At 51.8% G+C, this 24,736-nt stretch overlaps 8 protein-coding genes across 8 annotated transcripts; 4 read left to right on the forward strand and 4 right to left on the reverse strand.

Annotated features, from left to right (window-relative positions):
• Window positions 1-530: 530 nt before the first annotated feature.
• Window positions 531-2,659, reverse strand: Z520_06792 (uncharacterized protein; the record flags this gene model as incomplete). Its single annotated transcript, XM_016777292.1, has 5 exons — window positions 531-1,275; window positions 1,353-1,762; window positions 1,830-1,939; window positions 2,012-2,315; window positions 2,408-2,659. The coding sequence occupies 5 exons, from the start codon at window positions 2,657-2,659 to the stop codon at window positions 531-533; spliced, it is 1,821 nt and encodes a 606-aa protein (XP_016631463.1).
• Window positions 2,660-3,548: 889 nt separating this feature from the next.
• Window positions 3,549-5,822, forward strand: Z520_06793 (uncharacterized protein; the record flags this gene model as incomplete). The annotated part of the gene is made up of 9 exons (XM_016777293.1): window positions 3,549-3,787; window positions 3,891-4,175; window positions 4,235-4,488; window positions 4,557-4,693; window positions 4,744-4,845; window positions 4,900-5,039; window positions 5,101-5,210; window positions 5,260-5,468; window positions 5,532-5,822. 9 exons carry the CDS (start codon window positions 3,549-3,551, stop codon window positions 5,820-5,822), a joined length of 1,767 nt encoding a protein of 588 aa, XP_016631464.1.
• Window positions 5,823-6,005: 183 nt separating this feature from the next.
• Z520_06794 (uncharacterized protein) lies at window positions 6,006-6,683 on the reverse strand (the record flags this gene model as incomplete). Its single annotated transcript, XM_016777294.1, has 1 exon — window positions 6,006-6,683. The coding sequence occupies one exon, from the start codon at window positions 6,681-6,683 to the stop codon at window positions 6,006-6,008; it is 678 nt and encodes a 225-aa protein (XP_016631465.1).
• A 3,591-nt stretch (window positions 6,684-10,274) lies between these two features.
• Z520_06795 (uncharacterized protein) lies at window positions 10,275-11,570 on the reverse strand (the record flags this gene model as incomplete). Its single annotated transcript, XM_016777295.1, has 2 exons — window positions 10,275-11,488; window positions 11,564-11,570. The coding sequence occupies 2 exons, from the start codon at window positions 11,568-11,570 to the stop codon at window positions 10,275-10,277; spliced, it is 1,221 nt and encodes a 406-aa protein (XP_016631466.1).
• A 578-nt stretch (window positions 11,571-12,148) lies between these two features.
• On the forward strand, window positions 12,149-13,033 carry Z520_06796 (uncharacterized protein; the record flags this gene model as incomplete). Its single annotated transcript, XM_016777296.1, has 2 exons — window positions 12,149-12,802; window positions 12,890-13,033. 2 exons carry the CDS (start codon window positions 12,149-12,151, stop codon window positions 13,031-13,033), a joined length of 798 nt encoding a protein of 265 aa, XP_016631467.1.
• A 208-nt stretch (window positions 13,034-13,241) lies between these two features.
• Z520_06797 (uncharacterized protein) lies at window positions 13,242-14,998 on the reverse strand (the record flags this gene model as incomplete). The annotated part of the gene is made up of 2 exons (XM_016777297.1): window positions 13,242-14,297; window positions 14,363-14,998. 2 exons carry the CDS (start codon window positions 14,996-14,998, stop codon window positions 13,242-13,244), a joined length of 1,692 nt encoding a protein of 563 aa, XP_016631468.1.
• A 1,439-nt stretch (window positions 14,999-16,437) lies between these two features.
• On the forward strand, window positions 16,438-19,725 carry Z520_06798 (uncharacterized protein; the record flags this gene model as incomplete). Its single annotated transcript, XM_016777298.1, has 1 exon — window positions 16,438-19,725. The coding sequence occupies one exon, from the start codon at window positions 16,438-16,440 to the stop codon at window positions 19,723-19,725; it is 3,288 nt and encodes a 1,095-aa protein (XP_016631469.1).
• Window positions 19,726-20,274: 549 nt separating this feature from the next.
• On the forward strand, window positions 20,275-23,616 carry Z520_06799 (uncharacterized protein; the record flags this gene model as incomplete). Its single annotated transcript, XM_016777299.1, has 4 exons — window positions 20,275-20,478; window positions 20,539-22,770; window positions 22,833-23,013; window positions 23,078-23,616. The coding sequence occupies 4 exons, from the start codon at window positions 20,275-20,277 to the stop codon at window positions 23,614-23,616; spliced, it is 3,156 nt and encodes a 1,051-aa protein (XP_016631470.1).
• Window positions 23,617-24,736: the final 1,120 nt, after the last annotated feature.

Below are 24,736 nucleotides of genomic sequence, written 5' to 3' on the forward strand. Positions count from 1 at the left end.
CTGGTCAGGTCAGGTAAGGACATCCCTATTAGCACCCACCGAGCCACCTAGGGTAAGGATTGGGATTAGGATTAGTGGGACAGACAAATTGGCAACGCTGAAGAGAGCGATACCGATGTGACTGCCACTTCCGTGGCAGTAAGATTCCCTTGACAAGAAACTTCTATTGCACCTTTGGTGTCTTTCGTCTGAACTCGTAAATGAAAAGTGCGACTTGTCAAATTTCTCATCACATCTACGATGTGAAAAAGTCGACAGAGTATTCAAGGAAGTCGGTTGAGCTTGCCTTTAACTCTCATCATATGGTAAGGATGAGAAATGCAATATAGCTTTGGGGGGTTTCAAGAGTGCTGAGCTTGGCGACTGTATAGACACGGATCGAGGTGGGCAGCTTGTGATGGACAAGAATAACCCAAGTCCTGAAAATAAACAACTCTTCAACCCGGTTCAAGCTCAATCATTACTGCGCGTTAGAGGCAAAACAGCTCAACGATGCGAGAACCTCCTTCTTCGTGACCGCAAAAACCAACTTAAGCCGCTCCAGCCCCTTCATCTTGCCGATGTCCATCTTTCGGTTGCAGTTTCTCAACTGGTGCATCAACGTGGTAAGTCATGATTTTCTTGATGTCACCAAGCCACCAACAGCCGATCATTGACACGAGCACAAAAGGTGCTGCGATAATGAACGTGTATCTGATGGCATCAGCGTATGCTTGTTTCAAAGCAGTAATGCCAGCCGCGATGATTGATGGAGTCACTCCAGCGACGCGAGCCAAATCCTCGATCTCGTCTGCAGCGAGGGCGCGGACAAACAGGGGTATCGAGGCGGCGGGAAGGCCTGCCGCAATGGCAGCTTTCGTTATGTACGTTGGGAGATAGTTGGCCAGTTTCTGCGTCACCACGGACGTGTAAATGGAGGTGAAGACTGTTCCCGAGATGGCTCGCGCGACAATCGCCACGGCGGTCGCGGCTGAAAGATGTGAATGTTGCGAGGCCACCTGAACGCCCGCAATGCCTTGCGTCAATACGGCCGCGGTGCCTAGCCCCCCAAACGCAGCGAACACCATGGGATTTGCGTTTTGTCCTGGTTGGACTGTCGCCATGCCGATCAGGCCGATCAAGGCCGCTCCGAATCCTATGACCAGTGACTCTCGGATCGAACGAAGTTTGACACACATGATGCCAAAAATAATCGTGCCAATACCAGCAGAAGCATAGTAGATTATTACACGGGCGGCGGCTTTGAGGATGTCTGCCTCGAAGACCACTTTTGTTCTACCGTGATACTTGACGTCAGTCAAATTCGCACCCGTCTCGTCTGCGATTCAGACAGAAGGGAGAGAGAGACTCACAGGAGCGGGTAGAAAACAATAAAGGCGTAAACCAAGACACCTTCAGAAAATACGAGGGCAACGCAGATGCAAAAGGTGCTCAGACTTCGGCTGTGCGTGAAAAGCTCATGGTGCATGATGCCCGTCTTAGTGCCTTTCCATTCCCACACTCCAAAGAGGATGAGCAACGCAATGCCACTGAGCATGGTCGACAGAACCGTCGCAGATGTCCACGGGTAGACACTGCCACCCATGTTGACGCCGGCCAAAAGCAAGCACAGGCCGGATCCGAGCAAAAGGGCTCCCAAGAGGTCCATTTGTCGGAACTTGTGCCATGCACTGAGATGATCCAGCCGGGTGTGTCGCTTGGGAGGCCGATACCCGAGGAAGAGAGAAAGGGCCGAAGCACCCCAAAGGCCGGTTGAAATCCACTACCACTTGGGTGAGTCTGGTTCCTTTTGCGTAACAGCTAAATCGGGTTGTCAGGGTATTTCTTACATAAAAGTTTCGCCAACCGTTGTTCAGGTCGCGTTTGGTCAAAGCTCCGATCGAGAGGGGAGCTGCAATCATGCCAAATGCTCCCGTAGCTTGTAACAAGGCTTGTACCACTGCGACGAAGGGGTTAGTGATGGTGAAGAGCAACAGTGGGATTTCCATTTCCACCTCAAATGGAGACATACTTGGACGCCATTTCATGGGCAAAATCTCACTCGGCACAGCAAAAGTCAGGGGAACACACACATAGGCCACTCCGATCAATGTCTGAGCGGCAATGAGTCGACCGACTGTTTGAGCGCCAGGTGCGATGGCGGATCCAATGAATGCGAATGTAGTGCACCCCACCAATAGATTCTTGCGTGCTTGAAACAAGTCGGAGTACTGTGAGGCGATATTGCAGAATACACCTTGAGGGATGACGAGAGCGGTGACGACCCATGCCTGGTTCGCAGGACCACCAGGGAGCTGCGCAATGATGGTGCTGAGCTAGAAAGACGAGGAGATCGTCATCAACAGTCAAATAATAGTGATTTGAAGTGTTCAATTGCACTATTCAAGACCAGGAGTGGCTGACTTACCGCCGAGGTTGGCCCCAAGAGTGACCAAAGCTGGCAAAAGCTCTGCAGACACAAGGCCAGCAGAACAACGTACGTCCGCAGATGAAACTTTGGCTGATGCTCCTCATCAACATACTCGAGGTTATTGGCGAGCAGGTCGATCTCGTTCGACAGACTTTCGCCGCCTGCTTTTTCAGGTTGTCCTCGGGCGGTGTATTCTTCGTGGACCGATTCAAGACCGATGTTTTTGCTTTGGGCGGATAGGATTGCCATGACGGTTGTGCGAGATTCAGAGAAGAGGATGACTAGTCACGACGAGACGCCTTGAGATCAGGTGGGAAGCTCACTTTCTATACAAGTCTCCGAACCGTGAGCAACAGTTTCTGGACTGCCTCTATACTGGCTTCGGTATTGTTACCCTAACCTTACCGGGAAAGGTTAGGGCAACAGGTGTTGACCCGAAACGACACCTGAACAACGGGTGATTCGGGCCGGAGCACCCTTTTGTACTAGTTAGATTACTTCTGACAACGAATAGAACTAACCTTGAACGTCCAACTTCGCATCAAGCACAATCTAGACTCTATATTAGCCTTGAATTGCTGTTGGCGCTTCCGAACAGAGAGTGGTCAACCGGCAACATGCGCGACTCAACGATCTTTTGGCGTCGGGCGCGAGTCAAGACACCCGGGGATACCATCGGCAACACGGGCAACGTGCGCATTACGGCTCAGCACACGGCGCCTCTGTCCGCAAGCCAGCTCAGTTATGGCTGATTAGGCACATCCTCATCACCATTCGGCACCCCAACGAACTCCGACCGCATGGGCTTCTTTTTTCGCATAGATTCGTTCGGCATTGCTTGTTGGAGAATCAAAGTAATGTACGAGGCATCAGCCGAGGCTCAGGTAGAGCGCGGGTCTGAAGTTATCCATCATCGACAGGTGGATGATCATCAGCCAGTACTCGATTTTGAGCTTTCCTCTCTCCATTAGGGGCCTTTTTTGATTGGTTTTGGACAAATTTGATCGGATTCACGACAGACAGGCGTCCCTCGCTTATCAAGCAATCGCCATATCTATTGCCCATTCCCCCAAATCTCATTCGCCGTGTCTTCTCTTCCCTCGCTTACGCAGCTACACAACCATACATCTGCGAAGCCATGACACCTTTAAAGGACGGCGAAGCGTTCAACGAAATGGGCTGGATGGTGGGAAACGCTCGAGGATACCGTATTCTCGAGCAGCCTTACGATTCAACGCGCAAGTTCCGTGTCATCCATATCGGCGCCGGCGCGTCCGGCATTACGTTCTCCAAGTTCCTTGAGGATCGTTGTCCTGGGGTTGAGCTGCAGATTTATGAGAAGAATAAGGATATTGGGGGCACTTGGCTGGAGAATCGGTACGTGTTACCCAGTATGCAGGTATATTGTTGGAATTTGGATCATGTGGTTGCGCCCTACATTGTGCGGTGTGCTCAAGCTGATGGTCTCGGCCCGATAAAGATATCCCGGTTGCGCGTGCGACATCCCTTCAGCAGCATACCAATTCACCTGGGAGCGAAATCCATACTGGTCGCAATACTACTCCGAGGCGCCTGAGATCTGGCAGTACTTCAAGCAGGTCGTCGATAAGTACGGCTTGATTAAGTACGTTAAGCTCGAGCACACTGTGATAGGCGCATATTGGCAGCCTCAAGATGGAGAGTGGGAAGTTCATGTACGACGACCGGACGGCTCGGCATTCGTGGATCGATGTAATGTGCTTGTGAACGGCGGAGGAATTCTCAAGTACGCGGTCTCCTCCCGATCCGCAAAGAGGTTTGAAATACTAATCGATTTGGCGACAGTAATTGGAAGTGGCCAGACATCAAGGGCCTACACGCCTTCCAAGGCCCTCTTGTGCACAGTGCCAATTACGATACGTCGCTAGATCTGAAAGGCAAGCGAGTGGCTGTGATCGGCATCGGCAGCAGTGGAATTCAGATTATTTCCAAAATCGCATCGCAGGTGGGTCAGCTGTATAGCTGGGTAAGGACACCGACCTGGATTACGGCTGGGTTCGCCCAGAGGTTTGCAGGCCCGGACGGCGCAAACTTCTACTGTAAGTCGTCCTCGACAGGGCAGCATCGGAGAATAAGTATGGTACTATCGTGGCTGACCATCAATTAGATACTCCTGAACAGCAGAAAGCATTTGCCGAGAATCCCGAACTGTTCCTGAAATATTCCAAGATGATTGAATCAGAACTCAATATCCGCTTCAAGCTTATCTTGAATGGAACCCCAGAAGCAGAGGCTGCCAAAGAGGTGAGTGATCTGTTGAGAAGTCGATGGACTATACTTACGGATCGTCTTAGTTTGCAAGGGAGGAGATGACGAAGAAGCTCGGTCCGACCAATCCAGCTTTACTCGACGCAATTATTCCTAAGAACTTTGGGGTGGGTTGTAGAAGACCGACGGTAAGCTTTTCCGGAGATGTACACGGCTTACAAGCTGACTTTCGTCTTTCCAAGCCGGGAAATGGCTTCCTTGAGGCGCTTATTCAAGATAATGTTAAGGTGTTTACTTCGCCTATGCAGGAAATCAACGCAACTGGATTTGTGGATAGCAAGGGAAAGCAGTATGATGTGGATATAATAATATGCGCGACGGGGTAATTGAAGCCTAGGTTACAGTCACCACGAAAGGCCGATCAACTAACGACATGCCTCTAGATTCAATACCAGCTGGATCCCCAGGTTTCCAGTCGAAGCAAACGGCCACTCCATTTCCGAGATGTGGGCCACAGAGGCCGTCTCTTATTTGTCGATCGGGGTGCCGAACAGTACGCGAGTCCGTTCAACCAGACGAGGTATCATGCTGACTTCGTAAAGTACCGAATTACTGGACGATGAGCGGGCCATATGGACCAAACGGCCACGGATCTTTCCTGCCTGTTATCGAGACCCTCACTGGCAATATTATTCAATGCATACAGAAGATGCAGAAGGATCGAATCAAGAGTCTAATGCCAAAGCCGCAGATTGCAGAGCAGCTCCGAGAGCATGCACAGTTGTTCCTCAAGCGAACAGCATGGACTGGGGTAAGTTATACATATATTGATTTAGTTAAGATACCTATATTACTAACACTTCTCCCGCAATAGCCATGTAGTTCGTGGTTCAAACAGGGCAAGATCGACGGACCAGTGCCTATGTTCCCAGCCTCGAGATTAGTATATATGGATTTGATGGCTAATCCGCGTTTCGAAGACTATCAAATTGAATACATGAATTCTCTCAATATGTTTGAATTTCTGGGCAACGGATTCGCGGCGCGAGAGTTTGACGGTCGAGATCTGTCGTATTACCTTGGTTTGCTGGGTGATGATCGTCAAATTGACCTGGAAGGGGATATCCACGAGGATTTGGAGAAGTTGCATCTGATACAGCCATAGACAGAATAAGATCCAGCAGCGTAGCAGGGCATCCTCTCAGGGATCCCGCCTTTCATCAGCGCCGAGACGGCCCATCACAGACGTGATTGGTTGAAGTCACCACGAGGCTGAATATACGCCACGTGAGCACAGTAATGCAAAGGACTGAAGACTTGGCCGAACGCGAGAAAGTAGGTGTGTCATCTAGACAGGAGCACCTCTCGTCTGTGATTGCTCAGGAGATGTTGGCTGAAGCTGTTGCAAGGTTTCGTCGATGAAGCCCGTAGTGAATGATCGAGAACCCGTCTTCTGGCTTCCTAGTTTTGCCTGGTGAAGCCAGAGAACCTGACCTCCGCGATCGCCTCTCAGTCGACCCATGGCCGCCATGGCTTCCATCATCCGAACAGCAGAGTCGTCTGGAAAGTTTACCCCTAGCTCCTTTCTTGCGTCTCCCATACCTTCAATGCAGCACCTCGCGGCGAGGTCATATTGCTTTGCGTGCATGTATATCTTGACCAATTCAAGCAACACGATCCTCGACTGTTTCGCACAAGTGTTAGGATTTGACCTTGTTTCATCCAGGAGCTGAAGGCACAGTCGGCGAGCTGAATCGAGCTCACCATGGCGCCTTAGGAAAGTGATTTCCGCTCGCTTCCATCGGAGAGTCTCTGCGTGGAAAGGATCCAGGTGTTGAGCAAACAGATCTCGGACCAGTTTAATGACTTGTTCTGATTGTCCTCGATGAGTGTCGCCTTTCCGGAGCTCGAAGCAGACAATTGAAAACGGGTGTTGTTCTCCTAATTTGTCCTTCGCTTTTTCCCAGAGAAGTTGCAAAAGTGCTGTACGCAACCCCGGACACACTTCCGTGTTGACGGGTGACATTGTTGCGAATAGCTCGCCCATAAAACATCTTGGCTCAGGACTGATTGTCAAATCCACCTTTTCTCCAACTTTTCTTAATCCTTCCCACGCTCTCTTACACGCTTTGGGAGATTGTTTGTTGAGTAGAGAGATCGCGTACTTTATGTCTCCCCAGAACGCAGCTGCCGTTAAATCAGATGGCCCATCTCTATATTCGATGCTGTCTGTTGCCTGACGACCGAACTGTGATTTAAGGTGACTGTTGACACTATGTAAAATTAGCGCAAAACTGGAGTCATCCGAGCAGATGGGCAGAGAGTCTAGTGGCAGGCTGGTTTCGTATATCCTGTAATAGTGAACTTGGTCGTTCCAAGTGGTATCTTCCGGTATGATCTCGCTGCATGGTGGGTTAGTTGTATATACATCAGACTCTGCGAGAAAAGAAGGCGATATATCATGGTCAAAGGTTCCACTTCCAGGGCTCGTAGGCTGATCTGGTTGCCTTGATAGAATCTTCACTCTCATCGTTTTTCTGCCACTGGCATGATTTCGAGAAATGTCGATTCTCACTCGAACGTGTGCCGGGCTCCGTTGACCAGGGTACCGAGCATCGAAAACAATGTGGCGATTATTGCGCGGCACTTCTGGATATTGTGCGGTGGAATTCTCATTCACATATCGCTGGAGTTTATGGAGGTCTGTTGGTAATATTTCAATCTCGGTTATCTTCCTCGATTGATTATTGGCACATTCAGCTATGATCCGAGTGAGAAGATTTTTCTTTTCAATAGCTGAAGTGTTTTTGCGAACGCCCCACGCCTTGAGCCTCCTTTCGTACATTCTCTTGCTAATTACGACACGATCAGCGGGAGGCCGGTGCTGAGGTCCGGGGCGCGGCTGCTCAACCACCTACCTTGCTACAAACCCATGGTCCCGCTCCATTACTGTGCGCACTTCACTTAGTTTCATCTTCTCGGAATATTGAATGATACCATCCCGATGAAATCTCCATTCCGCCTCGGTGGGCGCTTTTTGGTAAGAGGGAGCGGCTCCTCGTGTGGCCATACGGTACACTCCGAATTGTATCGTTGTTCGATATCAAATGTGTTGCTAAGGGCGCGTCCGCGGCAACCGAGCCTGAAAATTCTGAGACGGGATACCTTGTTCGAACTTCAAGAGACTTGAGGATGTTTTGGGGGTGTAGGACAATGCCCAAGTTTTGCGGGGATTCAGCTGGCAGCTGACCCGCTTTGTCAAGGCATGCAGCTACAAAAGCACCCTTCACACCGGTCGCAAGCACTAAACCAGATATCGTTTAGACCTTCCCGGATCGACGTGTCTGAGCCCGAAATCAGTCGCAGCCTGTCGTTCTCTTCATAAATCACATGGAATACTCTTCATTAAAGGTCGTACAGGATGCATGCTCTGATCGCCCACTCTCCCGGGATGGATACAAATATCTCTTACATGTCATGCATCTGGTTCTCTCTTCTCTGAAAGGTTGGTCATACTTCTCAACCGACGAACGGGCTATAGTTGAGTATCGATATTGGCATCATGGCCTCGCCAACTTCTTCCCGCCCCCGCTTCATGAGCTCTACCATATCTTCTAGATCCAGGGCAACTTCGACCGCCTCCAGCACCAGATCTCCACCTCCCAATTCTGCACGAGTCAAATCTAGAGATGTCTCCACGCCGTCAGTCAGGGACAGCATTGAGGCAAGTAGAACTTCTTGAGTGCATTCTGACGCAGCGTCAGCCTTGTACTTTATCAATATCTCCTACGGCTGACCCGTTACCTAGCCTAAGACACCAACCCAAGATGACAACGTTGCCAGAACCGACGCGTCTGTCCCACTTGTTACTGCTCGCATCTCGGGAAATTCAAGGACCGCTGAAGTCCCCGTCTTGCCTGAAGGACAGCCCCTCGCATTGGTTTTGGGGAGCACAGGCCGATATGGCCCACGTCAATCTGAAACCAGAGATGGAGAGAACGTCGATGTCGAGCCTGGCCAGGGTGCAAATTTGGCTACTCCTATAGCCACAAGAACTCTCTCAGCAAGCATTGTTGAGCCAAATGAAGACGAGCCAAGAAACTTGGAGACGGCACCAGGATCCGTTCAACGCTCGGATCGCACTACGATTAAATTAATTTTCTGGGACAAGTCCAAGTCAAAGCATAGGGAGGATGCTAGAAGCGGTAAAGTGGACTTAAAGAATAAGTGCCAAGTGAGAAAAAAGAGAAACTGAGACCTCGAGCTGGCGGTCCTTTAATTATAGGCTTTGATGCTAGGGGCGAGATAGCACTCCAGTCACTACAGAAGCTCGACGAAAGCGAGTGTTTCTTGAGAAAAAACTTGTCGGTAAGAGGCCCTCTCTTGCTTGGCCTTGCGGGCCACGGCATCGTGCTGATAGACACCGTTTGTCGGTGTATGACTTTGAGCCGCGTTTGGAACAATATTCAAGCCGCCACCAAGCGCCTAAACCTCGACGGACGTTTGATGGGTTGCTTGGTTGCTTAAGTCTTTGGCTCCTACACCCCAATACTCAAAGCTTGTCCCTTTTTGATTTACTGTGGCGGAGTAGGTTCAGGGCACGTGTTTATTCCATTCTGATTGAGGATTTCGAGAGCTCACCAGGAGCGGAAAGAGGTCTAAAGATGAGCAAAGCCGTGCCAGTCCAGTCACATGCGGAAGACGGGTTGACAGGTCTTCCATGCGCCAAACTACCCGTCGAGCCCGTGTTCACGTACTCATATTCCTCTTTCTACGTGGTCAAGCAACGAGAGCCCGAACCGTCTTAGCCCAACTTTGTCCAAACCACATTCACAGCGTGGGGTCCCTCTCAAGTCGAGATACCGTAGGAAGAGGGATGTGGGCAAGTGAACACGGGTACGGAATACGGGTATGCGTGACCTGGGTACGTTCCATAGAGACATCCCTAGCCTTTAAAGGGGCCGGAAAAGTTCACATACCCAGGTCCGCTTACCTATACTCCCGTACCTATATTTGCTTAACTGTGCTTGCATACATGTTCCTCTTCTCTTGTGGTGGACAGCCCATGGTTCGCGCTGCCCCCAGACCGGCCACCAGATCTCCCGTCCAGCGGGAATGTGGACAGCATGACTTTGTCGTCGGAAAGTCCACAACTGTCCAAGTTTCTAGGCTAGGAGTCGTCACAATGGGGGCGACAGTCTCCAGACCACGGGCTCGGAAGACATTGATGTCGATTCGCAAGACGATGATATTAGGGACGCTTTGCTCTGCGACAATTGGCCTAAGACTCGCAGAATCTTGCATTGGGCGATGTGTCAAAAGGCTCCCTTTCCTGAACGAAAATGGTGAGGGACGAAGCATAGTTCGGGGTATATATATATGCACGTAGCTGTTGTTTTTTCAATTTCCTCATCCCAACAACAAAAGCCAAGATGTCTTTTGCAAACCGGAATCTATTGTATTACATGTGGATTCCCCCCTTTCTGCTTTTCCTTATTCGGCAACCCAAACCGCAGCCATGCCCCTGTTTGTTTGAAAGGATGTTGCGTTAGCGAAAGAAGAACTCGATGAGATAAATCAAGGAAAGGAGAAACAAGTGAATGAAAGAGAAAACAACTTACATTCCCGTGCCCACGCACATACTCGTCACACCAATCTTCTTACCCGTCCTCTTCAGCTCTGTGAAGAGGGTGCTCACCTGCCTAGCACCGGTGCAGCCGAGAGGATGGCCAAAAGCAATGGCACCACCCTTGGGATTGACCTTCTCGAACGGCAGGCCGAGTTCCTTGACGCACCAGACGGCCTGGCTGGCAAAGGCCTCGTTGATCTCGTAAATGTCAACATCGTCCTTGGAGATGCCGGCCTTTTGGAGCGCAACTGGGATAGCCTTCCAAGGGCCAATACCCATGAGCAAAGGCGGGACACCGACCACGGAGGAAGCCACGAATTTGCCCAGGATGGGTTGACCCAGACGCTCGGCGGTGCTGCGTTTCATCAACAAAACCGCAGCGGCGCCGTCAGAGACCTGGGAAGCGTTGCCAGCGTGGATGGAGCCGTCCTTTGCAAATGCGGGACGGATCTTGCCCAGGGACTCGGCGGTGATGCCTGGTCTCGTGCCATCGTCCTTTGTAACTGTGACGGTCTTCTCTTCCTCGGTCTTGGGATCAGTGTACTTGACGGTGATGGGGGCGATCTCCTCATCGAAGAGACCGGCTTGTTGAGCTTTCAGGGCCTTTTGGTATGAAGAGGCGGCAAAGGCATCTTGGTCCGCACGGGAAATCTTGCGGTCCTTGGCCATCAGCTCAGAGAGGACGCCCATGGGCACCTTGCAGTTTGCGGCTTGCATGTGGTTTTCCAGGAGATCAGAGAACTCGGTCACTGCGCCGGGGCCGTACTGGGAAGACATGCTCTCGACGCCAGAGCCGACGCCAATTTCGATCATGCCCGCTCGGATAGCATTGGCAATGTCCACACATGCCTGCAGCCCAGAGGAGCATTGTCTGTTCAGGGATTTGACCGCGGTTGACTCCGGGAAGCCTGCAACGAGAGCAGCTGCACGGTATTCAGTGGCACCACCTCCTGGAGCAAGCACGCAGCCTGTGGCAATATCCTCGACGAGACTCGGATCGATCTTTGAGCGCTGGAGGAGATTCTTGAAGGTGAGGGCCAGGAGGTCGGCGGCAGCGGTGTCCTTTAGGAGACCTTTACCACCTTTTGTGAAGGGCGTGCGAAGAGCACAGGTAACGACGACGTCGTCGGGGGATTTGGAGAGAACGGATTGCTTGCTGCTGCCACCGAGGTGGCCGGAAACCTGGGAGAGGCGGGCTTGTGCTATATACCAGAGTTTCACATGTTAGTGACCAGACGACAGGACCTGGGTTTTGCCTGACGACGGCGGCTACATACCTGACATGTTGGCTTGCAAAGCGAAATCACGCAAGAAGGGCAAGAAGAAGTGAAGAAGTCAGATGCAGAGAGACTGTCAGAAAATAAAAGGATCAAGGAGTGTGGAAAAGGACTGAATGATTTATGATCACCGAAGTCACAAGGTCCATGTAACCTTTTAGAATCCGTTCCTGGCGAATTTCCTCATCAGAACTGAGAAGCATATGCGTCGTTTTGAATTGTCGATGCCGAGGCATGTGGGCGTTGCAGCGACAACAGCGCAGATGAAGTCATGGTTCGGTCACCGGTCACGCCGGCCAGAGCCTAACGAGGACGGTGCAGTAATCAATAGCCAGGGGGCGCCAGGCACTTGCTAGGTCGATTATGTGTGGTCAGTGCCTGGGCGAGATGCATGTGCTCACCCCGGACTTGGACCAGTAGCCCGGAGACCTCACGTCTCGGGTCGACTCGGAAAATCTATTCTTCCGCTTCCACCTTCAGACCATTGTTCGTTTGTGCTCAACTGCGAAAGTTCAATGCTCATTATTGCCAGCTTCTGAAGTCCGGCATTTCTACGAATATATTTTCCATCGCCGCACTCCAGCGATGGCGGTATCTGCAAGAGCCTCCCGTGCTCTGCTGTTCATGCGCCATTGCCGGCGCTCGTCCCTGCCGGTGGTCCCAACAACCAGCCGCCATTCTTCATCCCACGCCGCATCATCCGCTTCATCGCCCTACGCACCCTCAAACTTCACCCGCGAGGCACCACCTACTCCTTCAGCGGCATCAACGTCCAAGCCGGACAGGACGTCCTACGATACCTTCCCATCTCCCTCATCTTCTTCCATCCTCTCCTCCCTCCCCACCCCCCGACCTCTCTACGCCCATCCGAAATCCCGTTCCCCCCCACCAGCACCACCCGTCGAAATCCCCGGCACCCGACTGACGGCTACCTCATGGCTCCTCTCGCTGGTTGGCATTTCTCCAAAACCGTCCGCGTCGTACACGCCCGCGCCCTTCCGCGTGACCAACAATCCGTACCGCGCCCGCAAGAAGTGGCCGCCGGACTTTCGCAACCTCGACCCGAAGCAGCAGTTCCATTTTGAGAAGACGTACAGGAGGAGGGCTGCATTGAAGTGGGCACGCCCCCGGTGGAACAAGGCCATCAAGTTGCTACAACAAACGTTGATCACCGCGACACTCATCTATTTTGTCTTCATTTGCGAGCCGAGTCATGGGCAGGGCACGCCGTTTGACGGGGTAAGTAGAGGGTTTCTCCCATTTTTCATTTTTCTCTCGCGCGAATGGGGTTTTAGGGTATCTAGACTAACGCTCGGCTTGACGCAGTTTCGTATATGGTTCTTTGATAAGCTGGGAAATTTGGGGCAGTTGCCGGAATCCACTAGAGAGGAGGCGGATAAGTTGAGCGAGGAAGCAAAGAAAAGGATGAAACCTCGTGTTGAAACGTCTCCTACGACTGCCTCATCTTGAATGGACGTAAGCTTAAGCTATCTATGCTTCGGCCGTATTTATATTTCAGGATTTCATATAGCGCCAGATGCCACCGAGTTCCTGACCTAGCATCTCTATTCAATTCTGAGGAACCAGTTGACGATGGACTGGGACGATCAGCTTTCTTCCCCCTCTTGAAGCATTCCAGCTCCCCATTGTCCGACACGACATCTCTTTCGTCTTTTCTCTATGCTTTCCCCAGACCAACCAGCACCAGCAAAGCCACATTCATCACCACTAGCACAAGCCAGATAATCGTAGCAAGGATTGTGACAATCCAACCGTTCCGCATGTTCACAGATTCCCAGCTGCTGTCGGTCCTCACAGTCATGATCTGGCTTCGACAGGTGAACCAGAGGAGGGGGGCAGTGACAAAGGGCAAAATGACGCTGAGGCACACTTGACTCGCAGTCAAAGCCGAGTTCAAGCCATCCTTGCCCACGGCTGCTGCAATAATGATGCTGGGGATAATGCTGATGGATCGGGTGATCAGTCTCCGTACCCACGGTTTCACTGTCCAGTGCAACATGCCCTCAGACACCATCTGGCCTGCCATGGTACAGACGATGCCGGCAGAGGTACCGGAAAGCAGAAGAGCGAGAGCAAAAATAGTACCCGCTGCCTTGGAGAGGTTCTTACTGAGGAGGTCGTGGATACCAAAGAGATCCGCCTGGGTGGCCGCTGTTTGCGGATAAAGAGACGATCCCGAGACAATGAGGATGGCCGAGTTGACGAACAAGGCAAATGTGAAGAGTGAAGACGCTAGCTCCACGATCGAGTACTTGAGGCAGGCTCGGATGGCATAGATGGAGGGCACGTATTTCTCCTCTTCGCTGTCTGATTCCTCGGCTGCTGCGATGTGCCCATTCTGCCTATCGAATTGCTTTAAGCGCGGTTGCACCACGCCAGACCCCAAAAAGATGGAATGAGGCATGACAGTCGCTCCAATGATGCCGCAAGACAGATAGACACCGTTCCCTTTAACGACTGCCGAGGACGGAAGGTATCCCTTGAAGACTTCGCCGGCAGTGGTGTTTTTGAGGAAGGAGAGTTGTATACAGAAGCACACCATGACACCGAGGACAAGGCTCATGACGAAATACTCGAACAGTCGCAGATGCATCATCGAGCCATTGGGACGATAGAAAAGGAGAAGAAGCAGGACGTCGACCAATGTTATGGCACATCCCGCAACTAGAGGGATGTGAAAGAGAAGATTTAGAGCTATCGCCGAACCAATGACCTGGATGGATTGAGGTCAGAAGAATCCCGACAGCATGGGCTCTTTCGACACAGAACTTGACTTACCTCTGCAATATCTGTAGCAATAATGGCAGATTCCGCAAACAAATACAGAATGATAGTTAGCCACTTGGGCAGATGCTTCCGGCAATTTTCAGCCAAGTCGAGCCCGGTGACGCTCCCCAGCTTGATACAGAGAGATTGCAAAAAGATGGCAAACAGATTGGACATGAGAATGATAAACAAAAGACCATATCTCGTCGCCGCGCCCGCCTGCACATCCGTGGCATAGTTTCCTGGATCGATGTAGGCGACGGAGATGAGAAATCCCGGCCCCACGAATTTCGCATACTTTTGTGCGACGACTATAGCCTTGTTCATGAAGGCTCTCGGGGAGCGAAAGGTCTCAAATCGTCGTGGGTGGGTTTGTTGAAGGGCCGCTTGCTGCTGCTCAGGCGGATCAACATTGACTGCGATGGGTAACTTGAGGGCATGGGAGGGTGATTCTGAATTGTCGACAGCCACGACTCGAATATCTTCTTGCGCATCATTCTCTGGACTCGATTCTGTGGCTCTGTCCTCCCTAAGGTTCACAATCCCATTGAGGTCTGCCCTAGTCGTCAGGTCTGCGCTCAAGGCTTGCGGATTCTGGTTCCAATCCGGATGAGCTTCGGTGTCATCTGTGCGTGAGGGGCAATTCATGATGGTGATGCTCTTGAGTACAGGTCTTTTTGTGGCAGAAACAGAAATCAAGAAGGTGGGGTAAGGAAATATGAAAAGGTATTATATCATCTGTAACCAACTATGTGGCCAAAAGGTCTGTTACCCCGTACACGGTTTTTTCCGACCAAAGCTTCGATACGGTAAGGGTGGAGATCGATCTATGATGGAGGAGCGACGGAGATGACGACGAGCCGGCAGTGGCACAGCAGACCGTCAGCAGCTTTTCTTGGAAGCAAATCTCGGACTTGGTCAGGCTTCGCAGCTGACAAGGAATTGGTCTCCTGGCTGGAATGGGAAAGGTCTTGAACTGTTTTTATTTCTGAAGAACTGAAGTGAGATTGGTGCTGGTCAAGGGTGACGAGTGTCCTCAATTCAGGTACTTCATACAGGGCACACGCTTGAAGCGGTAGGGGGCGGGTGTGGAATTTCCCGGAGGCAAAAACACGAGGACTCGGCTGGAATCATGAGACGAAAAACGTCTAAGAAGTGAGTCCTGTTGAGTAGAGGTTAGGACACTTTCGTTTTCTGCTGTCCTCTTGCGTCATTGAAGGCTGAATATGGTGATGAGGAAGATAGAATTGAAGCGGGTTGTCGGGAAAAGCCCCAGGGTTCGCAGAGGGCACAGTGTGAGGAGAGTTCAATGCACTGATCTTGCCTATTAGGTACCTACCTAGGTACCTAGGTAGGTAGCGAGTGTCGGGCGACTAGGCGATGCAGTGTGCCCCGGACTTTCCAAGCCCAGTGGCTGCACTAGGCTTATTATTTCTACCGGGTAGGCTCGATAGGCTGGCTAGAACCCCAGCGTTTTGGGCTTGGCCCCCTTTGGAAAGGTCGTCTTTTTCTGTCGGGGGCTTGGTTCCGCTTGCCCTGAGCCAACGGCCAGCGCCCACGAGCCTCACCCGCCCGTGCCCAGGTAGCAGTCAGTGCCCGCCCCGAGGTTCGAGATTCCCAAACGCCTTTCGAAAGTGGTGGTGGCACTTGTGGAGATCGCTGACGACTGCCAATGTGGCAGCTCGATTGGCTGATCCTGCCACTCTCAACCCGCGACAGGTCGAGTCTCGACACCCGAATGCGTGGAATTGATCTGTCGACATCTTCCTCGTCTCAATGGGTATCCAACCTCGTCAACAATCCATCAGAAAGCACACTGATCTCTTCACGACGTCTGTGACCCCATAACTTTTCGAGGCTGCCTCACGATCAGTCTGTGCTGCGAGAAGGCTGCGCCCACACTGCCTGCGGGAGCTGCAGACTCCAGTCGAATCCACCACCTGCGAACCCAAGCGACTGTTCTTCTCACCTCCAGCAATGCAGCATCCTTAGTCTTTTATCCTTCTAGGCCAGGAGGGAAGCCAGAGAATGGTCATAAATGAGCGTTTGGTGGTTGTTTCGACCTGTTGCCCTTCAGAATCCACAACATGAACGCCAGCAACAAACCGACGTACGCCCCTCTGCAGCGTCGCAGGCGGAGATCTGATCAGATTTCACCGTCCTCTCCCTCCTATCCAAGACGACTTCTTGACCGTCCAAATAGACATAGCGAGGCGTTCAGCCCGATCGATACTCCCTCCGCGACAGACGAGTCGGACAGCCCTTCGCTGAGCCTCAACCTGACTCTCACATCTCCCTTCTACGACCACTCTGCACCTTTACCACCAATTCCTGCCTTTCCAAAATCTCCCGTTCCTGAACCAAAACAATACCAGAGATCCTCCGATGAGACCACCCGCCACAGATTTGGCCCATCAGAGGAAGATGTCCGTCCTGCGACAAGTGACGCGATCGACCGAAACAATGCTGCTCCCATCTCACATGTCAAATCCCCACTCGTAGGATCAGACTACGCGTCCAAGCTATCTCCTGTGCCACCTTCTATCCGTCTCGACAATAGGGAGAGAAAGGTGCTCGATCCGCCCATAAGGCTTGGAGACAATGCGTCCTCTCCAAGTCTTCGGAACTACAGCTTTTCCACCCAAACATCCGACAAGTCTGTGCACGATGAACCGGTTCCGGGAAAAGGACACACCGGGAAAAAGAGCAGGCTGAATCTTTTAAACCCAATGAGTTTGTTGGCCCGCCGCAGGTCTTCTCAGAACCAGAAACTCGAAGACGTCAATCTCACATTATCTGTCCCAGCCTTGCCGGATAATTTCGACCCAAGAATCCGAGGAAAGGTTGTACACGACTTTTCTGTTCCGCGATCGCGAAGGCTCTATTCACACAACGACATTAGCAATATAGAATCTCCAGCCTTGCGCTCTGGATACGGGCCAGACCCCAATCGAAGCAATGATTCACCCATTTCCCGAGTGGCGCCTAATGGAACACCAAGTATCCCATACAGTCCCATGTTTAAGGAGCACTTTCAGGACGACCGGCCGTCGTTGCAACCCGATCGCACGGGCTATCTGCATAATATACATGCATTCAATATGGCCAATGACCGCCAAGATGAGAATGCCGTGCCAGCTTTCGCCAGGCGGCTGCCGTCCGCTGTACCACAAGCAGGGCTGGATTCTAAATTCGAGCCATTGGAGGAAGAAATTCAACTGCCACCGCTACCACCAGGAAAAGAGAATCGACCGCTGCCGCCAATAGGAGAGCCCTCACCTTCCCCTCCAACACCTCCGCCGAAGAGCACGCCGTCCCCTAAGTTTGATATTCCGCCACCCGCGGCACTTCCAAAGCACATGACCAGTACTTCCTCCCGGTTTAGCTTCCAAATCGGCGGTGGAGGGTCATCAGCACAGGAAAAGTTGCTCGAAGAGAAACATAAACAACAGGAGGCAATCAAAAAGACCACTACCCAGGGCGCAAATGAGGAGGACGACTATGATGATTATGATTTCGACGCGGACGATGGTCTGGAGGAGATGATTCCTGGGGTCAACGCGGACTTCGAGGAAGATGATGGCTTCGGTGATGACGTTCCGGTTGGAAACGCGCTTGTGGCTCGTTACGGTCCTTCCGAACCCGAAGGACCCGTCGCATCAGATGTCAAGACCACGACTTTACAGCGACAGTCGCTGCAAGGATTCCACTTTACCCCTCAATCCATGACATTTAGTCCCACCAGCACCAACAATGCCTCACAGCCTACTCCTCGGGACCATGAAGGCTTTGCTATTGGGATCGCCGACTTCAGAGAACCTTCCCAAGACGGTGCACCGGAGTTCCCACACAAAGATAGCTTCATTGATGTTGAAAAGGTTTCGATGCTCGGAGGGCTTGGCATTACGACGACAGAAATACATGGCAGGCGCACGCAGCAGACCTCTCGTCCTCAGGGCGGGGTCTTTGATGATGAAGACCTGTATTTTGACGATGGCGAGTTTGATCACGTGGAGTTGGATCCTTCCGGAACAACGTTTGACGAACAACTATTTGATGACGACACAAGCGAGCTTCGTGATATTCCAGCCGAGAATGCTCGAAAACTCGCGGCAGCCAAACAAGCAGCAGGTCTGGACGGAGAGGTGAAGGTAGTCAATCCTTGGGAGAATGCCGTCGGAAAACTTTCGCTGGACAGCAATGACCGGCAGAAGAGCGTCAAACCAACCTCTGAAGAACTCTATCCAAAGACCCAAGGAAACTTTATGCAAGGTGGTTCCATCACTGGACTCACTGAAACGAATCTTGCTGCGTACCACGACGCGTTGGCCTTTGCGGCCAACCAAGCTGCTGCAAATGGCCGATTCGACCGGAAGGTCAGCTTCAGTCAGACCTCAGATGATACTTCACAGTCACCATTCGAAAGCAGTCAACATGGTGTTGTCTCCGAAGATAGCCGTATCAGCTACAATTTTAGCTCCGCGATTGCTGAGGACGATGGATTTCCGTTCGACGACGATATGGATGACGATCCTATGATTGCGGAGGCCAATGCCGAGGTCCTGGAGAACGACGACGAAGGGTTTTATGGTCAAGAGTTTGGATTTTATGCTCGGTCCTATAGTAAAGGCAATACAGAGCTCGTTAATGGCGGCTATTTTGCGGACCGGGGATCCAACGGGGTAAAGCGAAGCCACAGTGGAAAGGCGAATTTCCAAGAACCGAGCTTGACGCCCATCACCGAACGCAGTGAATGGAGCACTCGAAATTCGGTGGTATCACTAGCGATACCAGGAGGAATGCCCGCTTCAGCCCATTCAATGCCCAGTCCAGGGATTGCCGAGCTACTTCAACAACTCGAGTCGCCTGGGTACGATGATGATATGAGCTTCAGTGGGCTGATGAAGCTCCGAGGCAGAACGTTTGGAGGTAGTTCGTCAAGCATCAGCAGCTCAGCAGCCGGGAACCCAGCTAGTTCACCGCTTGCGCACGTTTCTAACCATCCATTCCCTCACTCAGATCTGAGTGCGAGTCGGATTTCATCCTCGATTCATGGTCGATCGTCGCCAGCTGGAATACCCGAGTCGGAGGAAGAGGAGGAAGATTCCGAGAGACCCACCTTGACACAGAATACGCCGCGCAAGAAGATGAGTGAGCCCGTGGCGGTAACGTCCCACGAGGAATTGCCCGCCTCTCCAGCATCCGCAGGGGGTGAAAGACGGAAAGGTCACCACAGCCGCACCAGCAGTGGTGCGGAAAGTGTGAGCTATGCGCGTGATCTAGATGGCGGGTGGGTTTTGGAGAGGAGAAGGACCGATGAAGGGAGCGGAACGGAAGTTATTGACCGGGAGTATCTAGCCGGAGCTCGGATCTGAGAGAAGGATGTACATTGTGTACCTAGGTAAGGACACCTTTGGAAGAGGAGGGTCGATTGATTGGATATAGATTATGGCCTTGCAAAAGCACATTGGAGACGACGATATGATACCCCATAGAAGCTTGAAAATATATGTATACCCACGTATACAATTCACAAACCACCGAGCCACCCATTCACCCCAGGTTTGTAAGGACCTGAGAAGGAAGAGGACTCATTGGTCTGGCGTTCCTGCCAAGACTCAAGGGACCAATCAAGTCATGCTTATGATTCATGCATGTCTTGGCCCTCGGCTATGTTTCCCGGTCCATCGATTCCTATTACGGGCTGCAACATCTTCCTAAACCGGGTTGCGGGATTTGCGTAACAGCCTTGACCTTCAAACCTGGACTTCCTCAGACTTCCGTTTCCTGCACTTCAGTGTCTATCCCTAGCCTCAATTGCCCTTCCACCCCCTCGTCCGTGGTGCGGTTCACTCATTTTGAACCCGGTTTTCTCTCCTATGGATCGTTCTCTGTATCATTAGCTCACCAACAACCCCGACATCATGTATCGCTACGCTGCGGGCAAGCTCCCTTTGAGGGCTGCGCAAGCTTCAAGGACTTTCTGCACTTCGTCTAACCTCAGAGCGGTCTCCGGAGGTCGTCAGAATGCCCTCATTGCTGGCAGGAAACCGCTAGCTGTCACGGCTCAAAGCTCACTGCAGCGCAGGAGCTATGCCATGACAGCTGAAGAAACCAACAAGGGCGTGGTAAGTATCTACTCAGCTGCCTGGGTTGCAAAGAGAATGGTTTTCTAACTGCTCCAGCAGGATCCTAACGACTCCTTCCTCCAAGGCAACACCGCCAACTACATTGACGAGATGTACATGGCATGGAAACAAGATCCCTCGTCCGTCCACGTTTCGTGGCAAGCCTACTTTCACAATATGGAAGAGGGGACTATGCCGGTCTCTAAGGCTTTCCAGCCTCCTCCGGGCCTCATTTCCCAGGCGGAAGGGGCAGCCAGCCTCGCTCCAAGCGCAGTGACCGGCACTGCAGGCGAAGACGTCACGAATCACTTGAAAGTCCAATTGCTTGTGAGAGCATATCAATCGACCGGACATCACAAAGCCAAGACCGATCCTCTCGGTATTCGTGGCGAGGCTGAAGCATTTGGGTACCGCAGGCCAAAAGAGCTGGAGTTGGATCACTACGGCTTCACCGAGGCCGACCTGGACCAAGAATTTGTTCTCGGACCAGGTATTCTTCCCAGGTTCGCCACAGACTCGCGGTCCAAGATGAAACTGCGCGACATTATCGCTGCTTGCGAGAAGATCTATTGCGGGTCATATGGTGTCGAATACATCCACATCCCGGATCGAGAGCAATGTGACTGGATCAGAAACAGGATCGAAGTGCCTACCCCGTACAAATACTCTGTGGATGACAAGCGCCGCATCCTGGACAGATTGATTTGGAGCTCTAGTTTCGAGTCTTTTTTGGCCACAAAGTACCCCAACGACAAGCGCTTCGGACTGGAAGGTTGCGAAACCCTCGTTCCGGGCATGAAAGCCATGATTGACAGGAGCGTGGACTACGGTATCAAGGATATTGTCATTGGGATGCCGCACAGAGGAAGACTCAACGTTCTGAGCAACGTCGTCCGCAAACCCAACGAGTCCATCTTTAGTGAATTTTCGGGCACCACCGAGGCAAGCGACGAAGGCTCAGGGGATGTCAAATACCATCTCGGTATGAACTTCGAACGACCAACACCGTCCGGGAAACGAGTCCAACTGTCTCTTGTCGCAAACCCTTCTCATTTAGAGGCCGAGGATCCCGTTGTGCTGGGGAAAACTCGTGCCATTCAACACTACAACGACGACGAGAAGAAACACCAAACGGCGATGGGTGTCTTGCTTCACGGTGACGCTGCCTTTGCGGCCCAGGGTGTCGTCTACGAAACTCTGGGCTTCCACGCTCTTCCTGCTTATTCCACCGGTGGTACCATCCACATCATCGTTAACAACCAGATTGGGTTCACCACGGATCCTAGATTCGCTCGATCTACCCCTTACTGCTCGGATATCGCCAAGGCCATCGACGCGCCCGTTTTCCACGTCAATGGAGACGATGTGGAAGCCGTCAACTTCGTTTGCCAACTAGCTGCCGATTGGAGAGCTGATTTCAAGAAAGACTGCGTTATTGACATTGTTTGCTACCGGAAACAGGGCCATAACGAGACGGATCAACCATCTTTCACTCAACCGCTCATGTACAAGCGAATAGCGTCCATTAAACCTCAAATCGACAAGTATGTTGACAAGCTGATTGAAGAAGGCACCTTCACCAAAGAAGACATTGACGAGCACAAAAAGTGGGTGTGGGGAATGCTCAATGACAGCTTCGATCGAAGCAAAGACTATCAACCTACAGGCAAAGAATGGCTAACCTCCGCCTGGAACGGCTTTAAATCGCCCAAGGAGCTTGCCACCGAAGTCCTCCCCCATCCGCCCACTGGAGTTCCTTCTGATATGTTGAAGGAGATAGGGTCGAAGATATCCGAGGCCCCAGAGGGTTTCACGGTCCACCGTAACCTCAAACGTATCCTTGCCGGTCGCAGTAAGGCGGTTGAGGAGGGTAAGGGCATTGACTGGGCGACAGCTGAAGCACTTGCTTTCGGTACCCTTTGTCTTGAAGGTCACCATGTGCGCGTATCCGGCCAGGATGTGGAGCGAGGGACCTTCTCCCAGCGTCATGCTGTTCTGCACGACCAAGAGACTGAAAAGACATGGACACCTCTTAGCAACCTTGCTAAAGAGCAAGGAGCTTTCACCATCTCCAACTCGTCCTTGAGTGAATACGGTGTTCTAGGTTTCGAATATGGCTACTCACTCTCGTCGCCCAACGCGCTTGTCATGTGGGAAGCGCAATTCGGTGACTTTGCCAACAATGCTCAATGTATCATTGATCAATTCATTGCATCTGGAGAGGTCAAGTGGCTCCAAAGGTCTGGTCTCGTTTGCTCTCTTCCTCACGGTTACGACGGACAGGGACCCGAGGTAAGTTTGCTGCAAACCCTCTTTAGGATGGGAATAATCAAACTGACATCCTGGTTCTACAGCACAGCAGTGGCCGTATGGAACGGTACCTGCAACTTTGCAATGAGGAGCCTCGGGTATTCCCATCAGCGGACAAGCTCGATCGACAGCACCAAGATTGCAACATGCAGGTTGCATACATGACGACGCCCTCGAACTATTTCCACATCCTTCGACGACAGATGAACAGGCAATTCAGAAAACGTGAGTGAAAACAGCTATTCTTGAGAAAATTTGCCTTTCAACTGACACACACTTCCTTTCCTAGCATTGATTGTGTTCTTCTCCAAATCTCTTCTGCGTCATCCTCTCGCACGCTCTGATCTTGAGGACTTTACGGGTGATTCCTACTTCCAATGGATTATCCCAGATCCAGAGCATGGCAAGGGAATTGCTGAGCCAGACGAGATCGAGCGCGTCATCCTATGCACTGGGCAAGTGTACGCAGCGTTGCACAAGCACCGGGCGGACAAGGGCATCAAGAACGCCGCCATCACCCGTATCGAGCAGCTGAACCCCTTCCCATGGGCCCTGCTGAAAGAGAACCTTGACACCTACAAGAACGCCAAGACGATTGTCTGGTGTCAGGAGGAGCCTCTTAACGCTGGAGCATGGAGCTTTGTCCAACCACGCATTGAGACGCTGTTGAACGAGACAGAGCACCACAACAGGCGGCACGTGATGTATGCAGGCCGAGACCCCAGTGCGTCGGTGGCGACGGGTCTGAAGGCCTCTCACGTCAAGGAAGAGCAAGCATTGCTTGAGGAAGCGTTCAAGGTCACGCAGGATAAGTTGAAGGGCGAATGACTAGCCGACGGTGTGACCGGGGCGAAGGTGGTAGAGGGATGACAATAATGATGAGACACGAGGATCTGTCATGGCAGTAGGAGGTTGTGACAAAGTCGCTGCAAGCATGGCGGACGTAGTCAAAGCCGGGATCGAGTCGGGATCGAGGGCTACTGGCGGTTGTAGGACTCGATCGTCAGTAAGGGCTTTGCATCGACCCGGAATGTTGATTCCACAGCCTTGCACATATCAGCACAATTACCAAATTGAAGGTATAGGCGTCGCCCAGCTGGCTTTATTTTGCATATTGCCGTTCGGCTAGCAAGTTTGAGATCAAAATACTACCAGATTGAAATGCAGTCAATTCATTTCCTTGTACGGAGTTCCTATCATCCATCATCTTGGTGCCAGCGAAAGGGAAGCGACGCACTCATACCTAGGTATTTGTATACATACCATATCTACACACTTTCTGTACATACCAGATTTCACTTGCCCCTTCTTTTGGTGCGTGTATGCTACGAGCGCGCGCCAGCTTGATCTCTCTCTCTGTCTCTCTCTCACCCGCATGCTGAGTTTTCCCCCTTTTTATTTTCAAGAACTCGATTTCAAGAAGGAACCTCCCTTTTCGACCTTTCCCCCCTTGTATGCTTTCCCAGAACACAAGGAGGGGAAAACGGGACGAAACTTGTTCCGATATATCTGCAATCGGGTACTTTACATACTATTATCTTGCGAGGGAGGAGTTATTGAGAGTTCTTTCTTGGCAAGGCTTTCGACCCCCTGACTTTCTCTCTCTCTCTCCGACTCTCGTGGCTGATTTGGCCGAAGAAGAGGAACACAGACAGTCCAAAGGCACTTGAACCGCATTGTTGTTGTTTTTTTGGTTTGTTCGGGTCTTTGTGTTTCCGCGTTCTTTGTCGGCATGGTTCAAAGGTCGCGCAGGAACAAAAGACCTCCCGCGACCCCGACTCTCGAGACACCAAGACACTTCACACTTACCCTTTGTTGTATGCGTGTCCCGAGACTTAATGCCACCCACCCCATCTTTGTTAGGACCAAGGCCGGTACTGGAACAATGGCACAATGCAAGCGAGACTTTTGGCGAGGCTGTGGCTCACCCAGGGGGGTTTCCAACTGC

The sequence above is a fragment of the Fonsecaea multimorphosa genome (genome assembly GCF_000836435.1).
Source record: "Fonsecaea multimorphosa CBS 102226 unplaced genomic scaffold supercont1.13, whole genome shotgun sequence".
Lineage (NCBI taxonomy): Eukaryota > Fungi > Ascomycota > Eurotiomycetes > Chaetothyriales > Herpotrichiellaceae > Fonsecaea > Fonsecaea multimorphosa.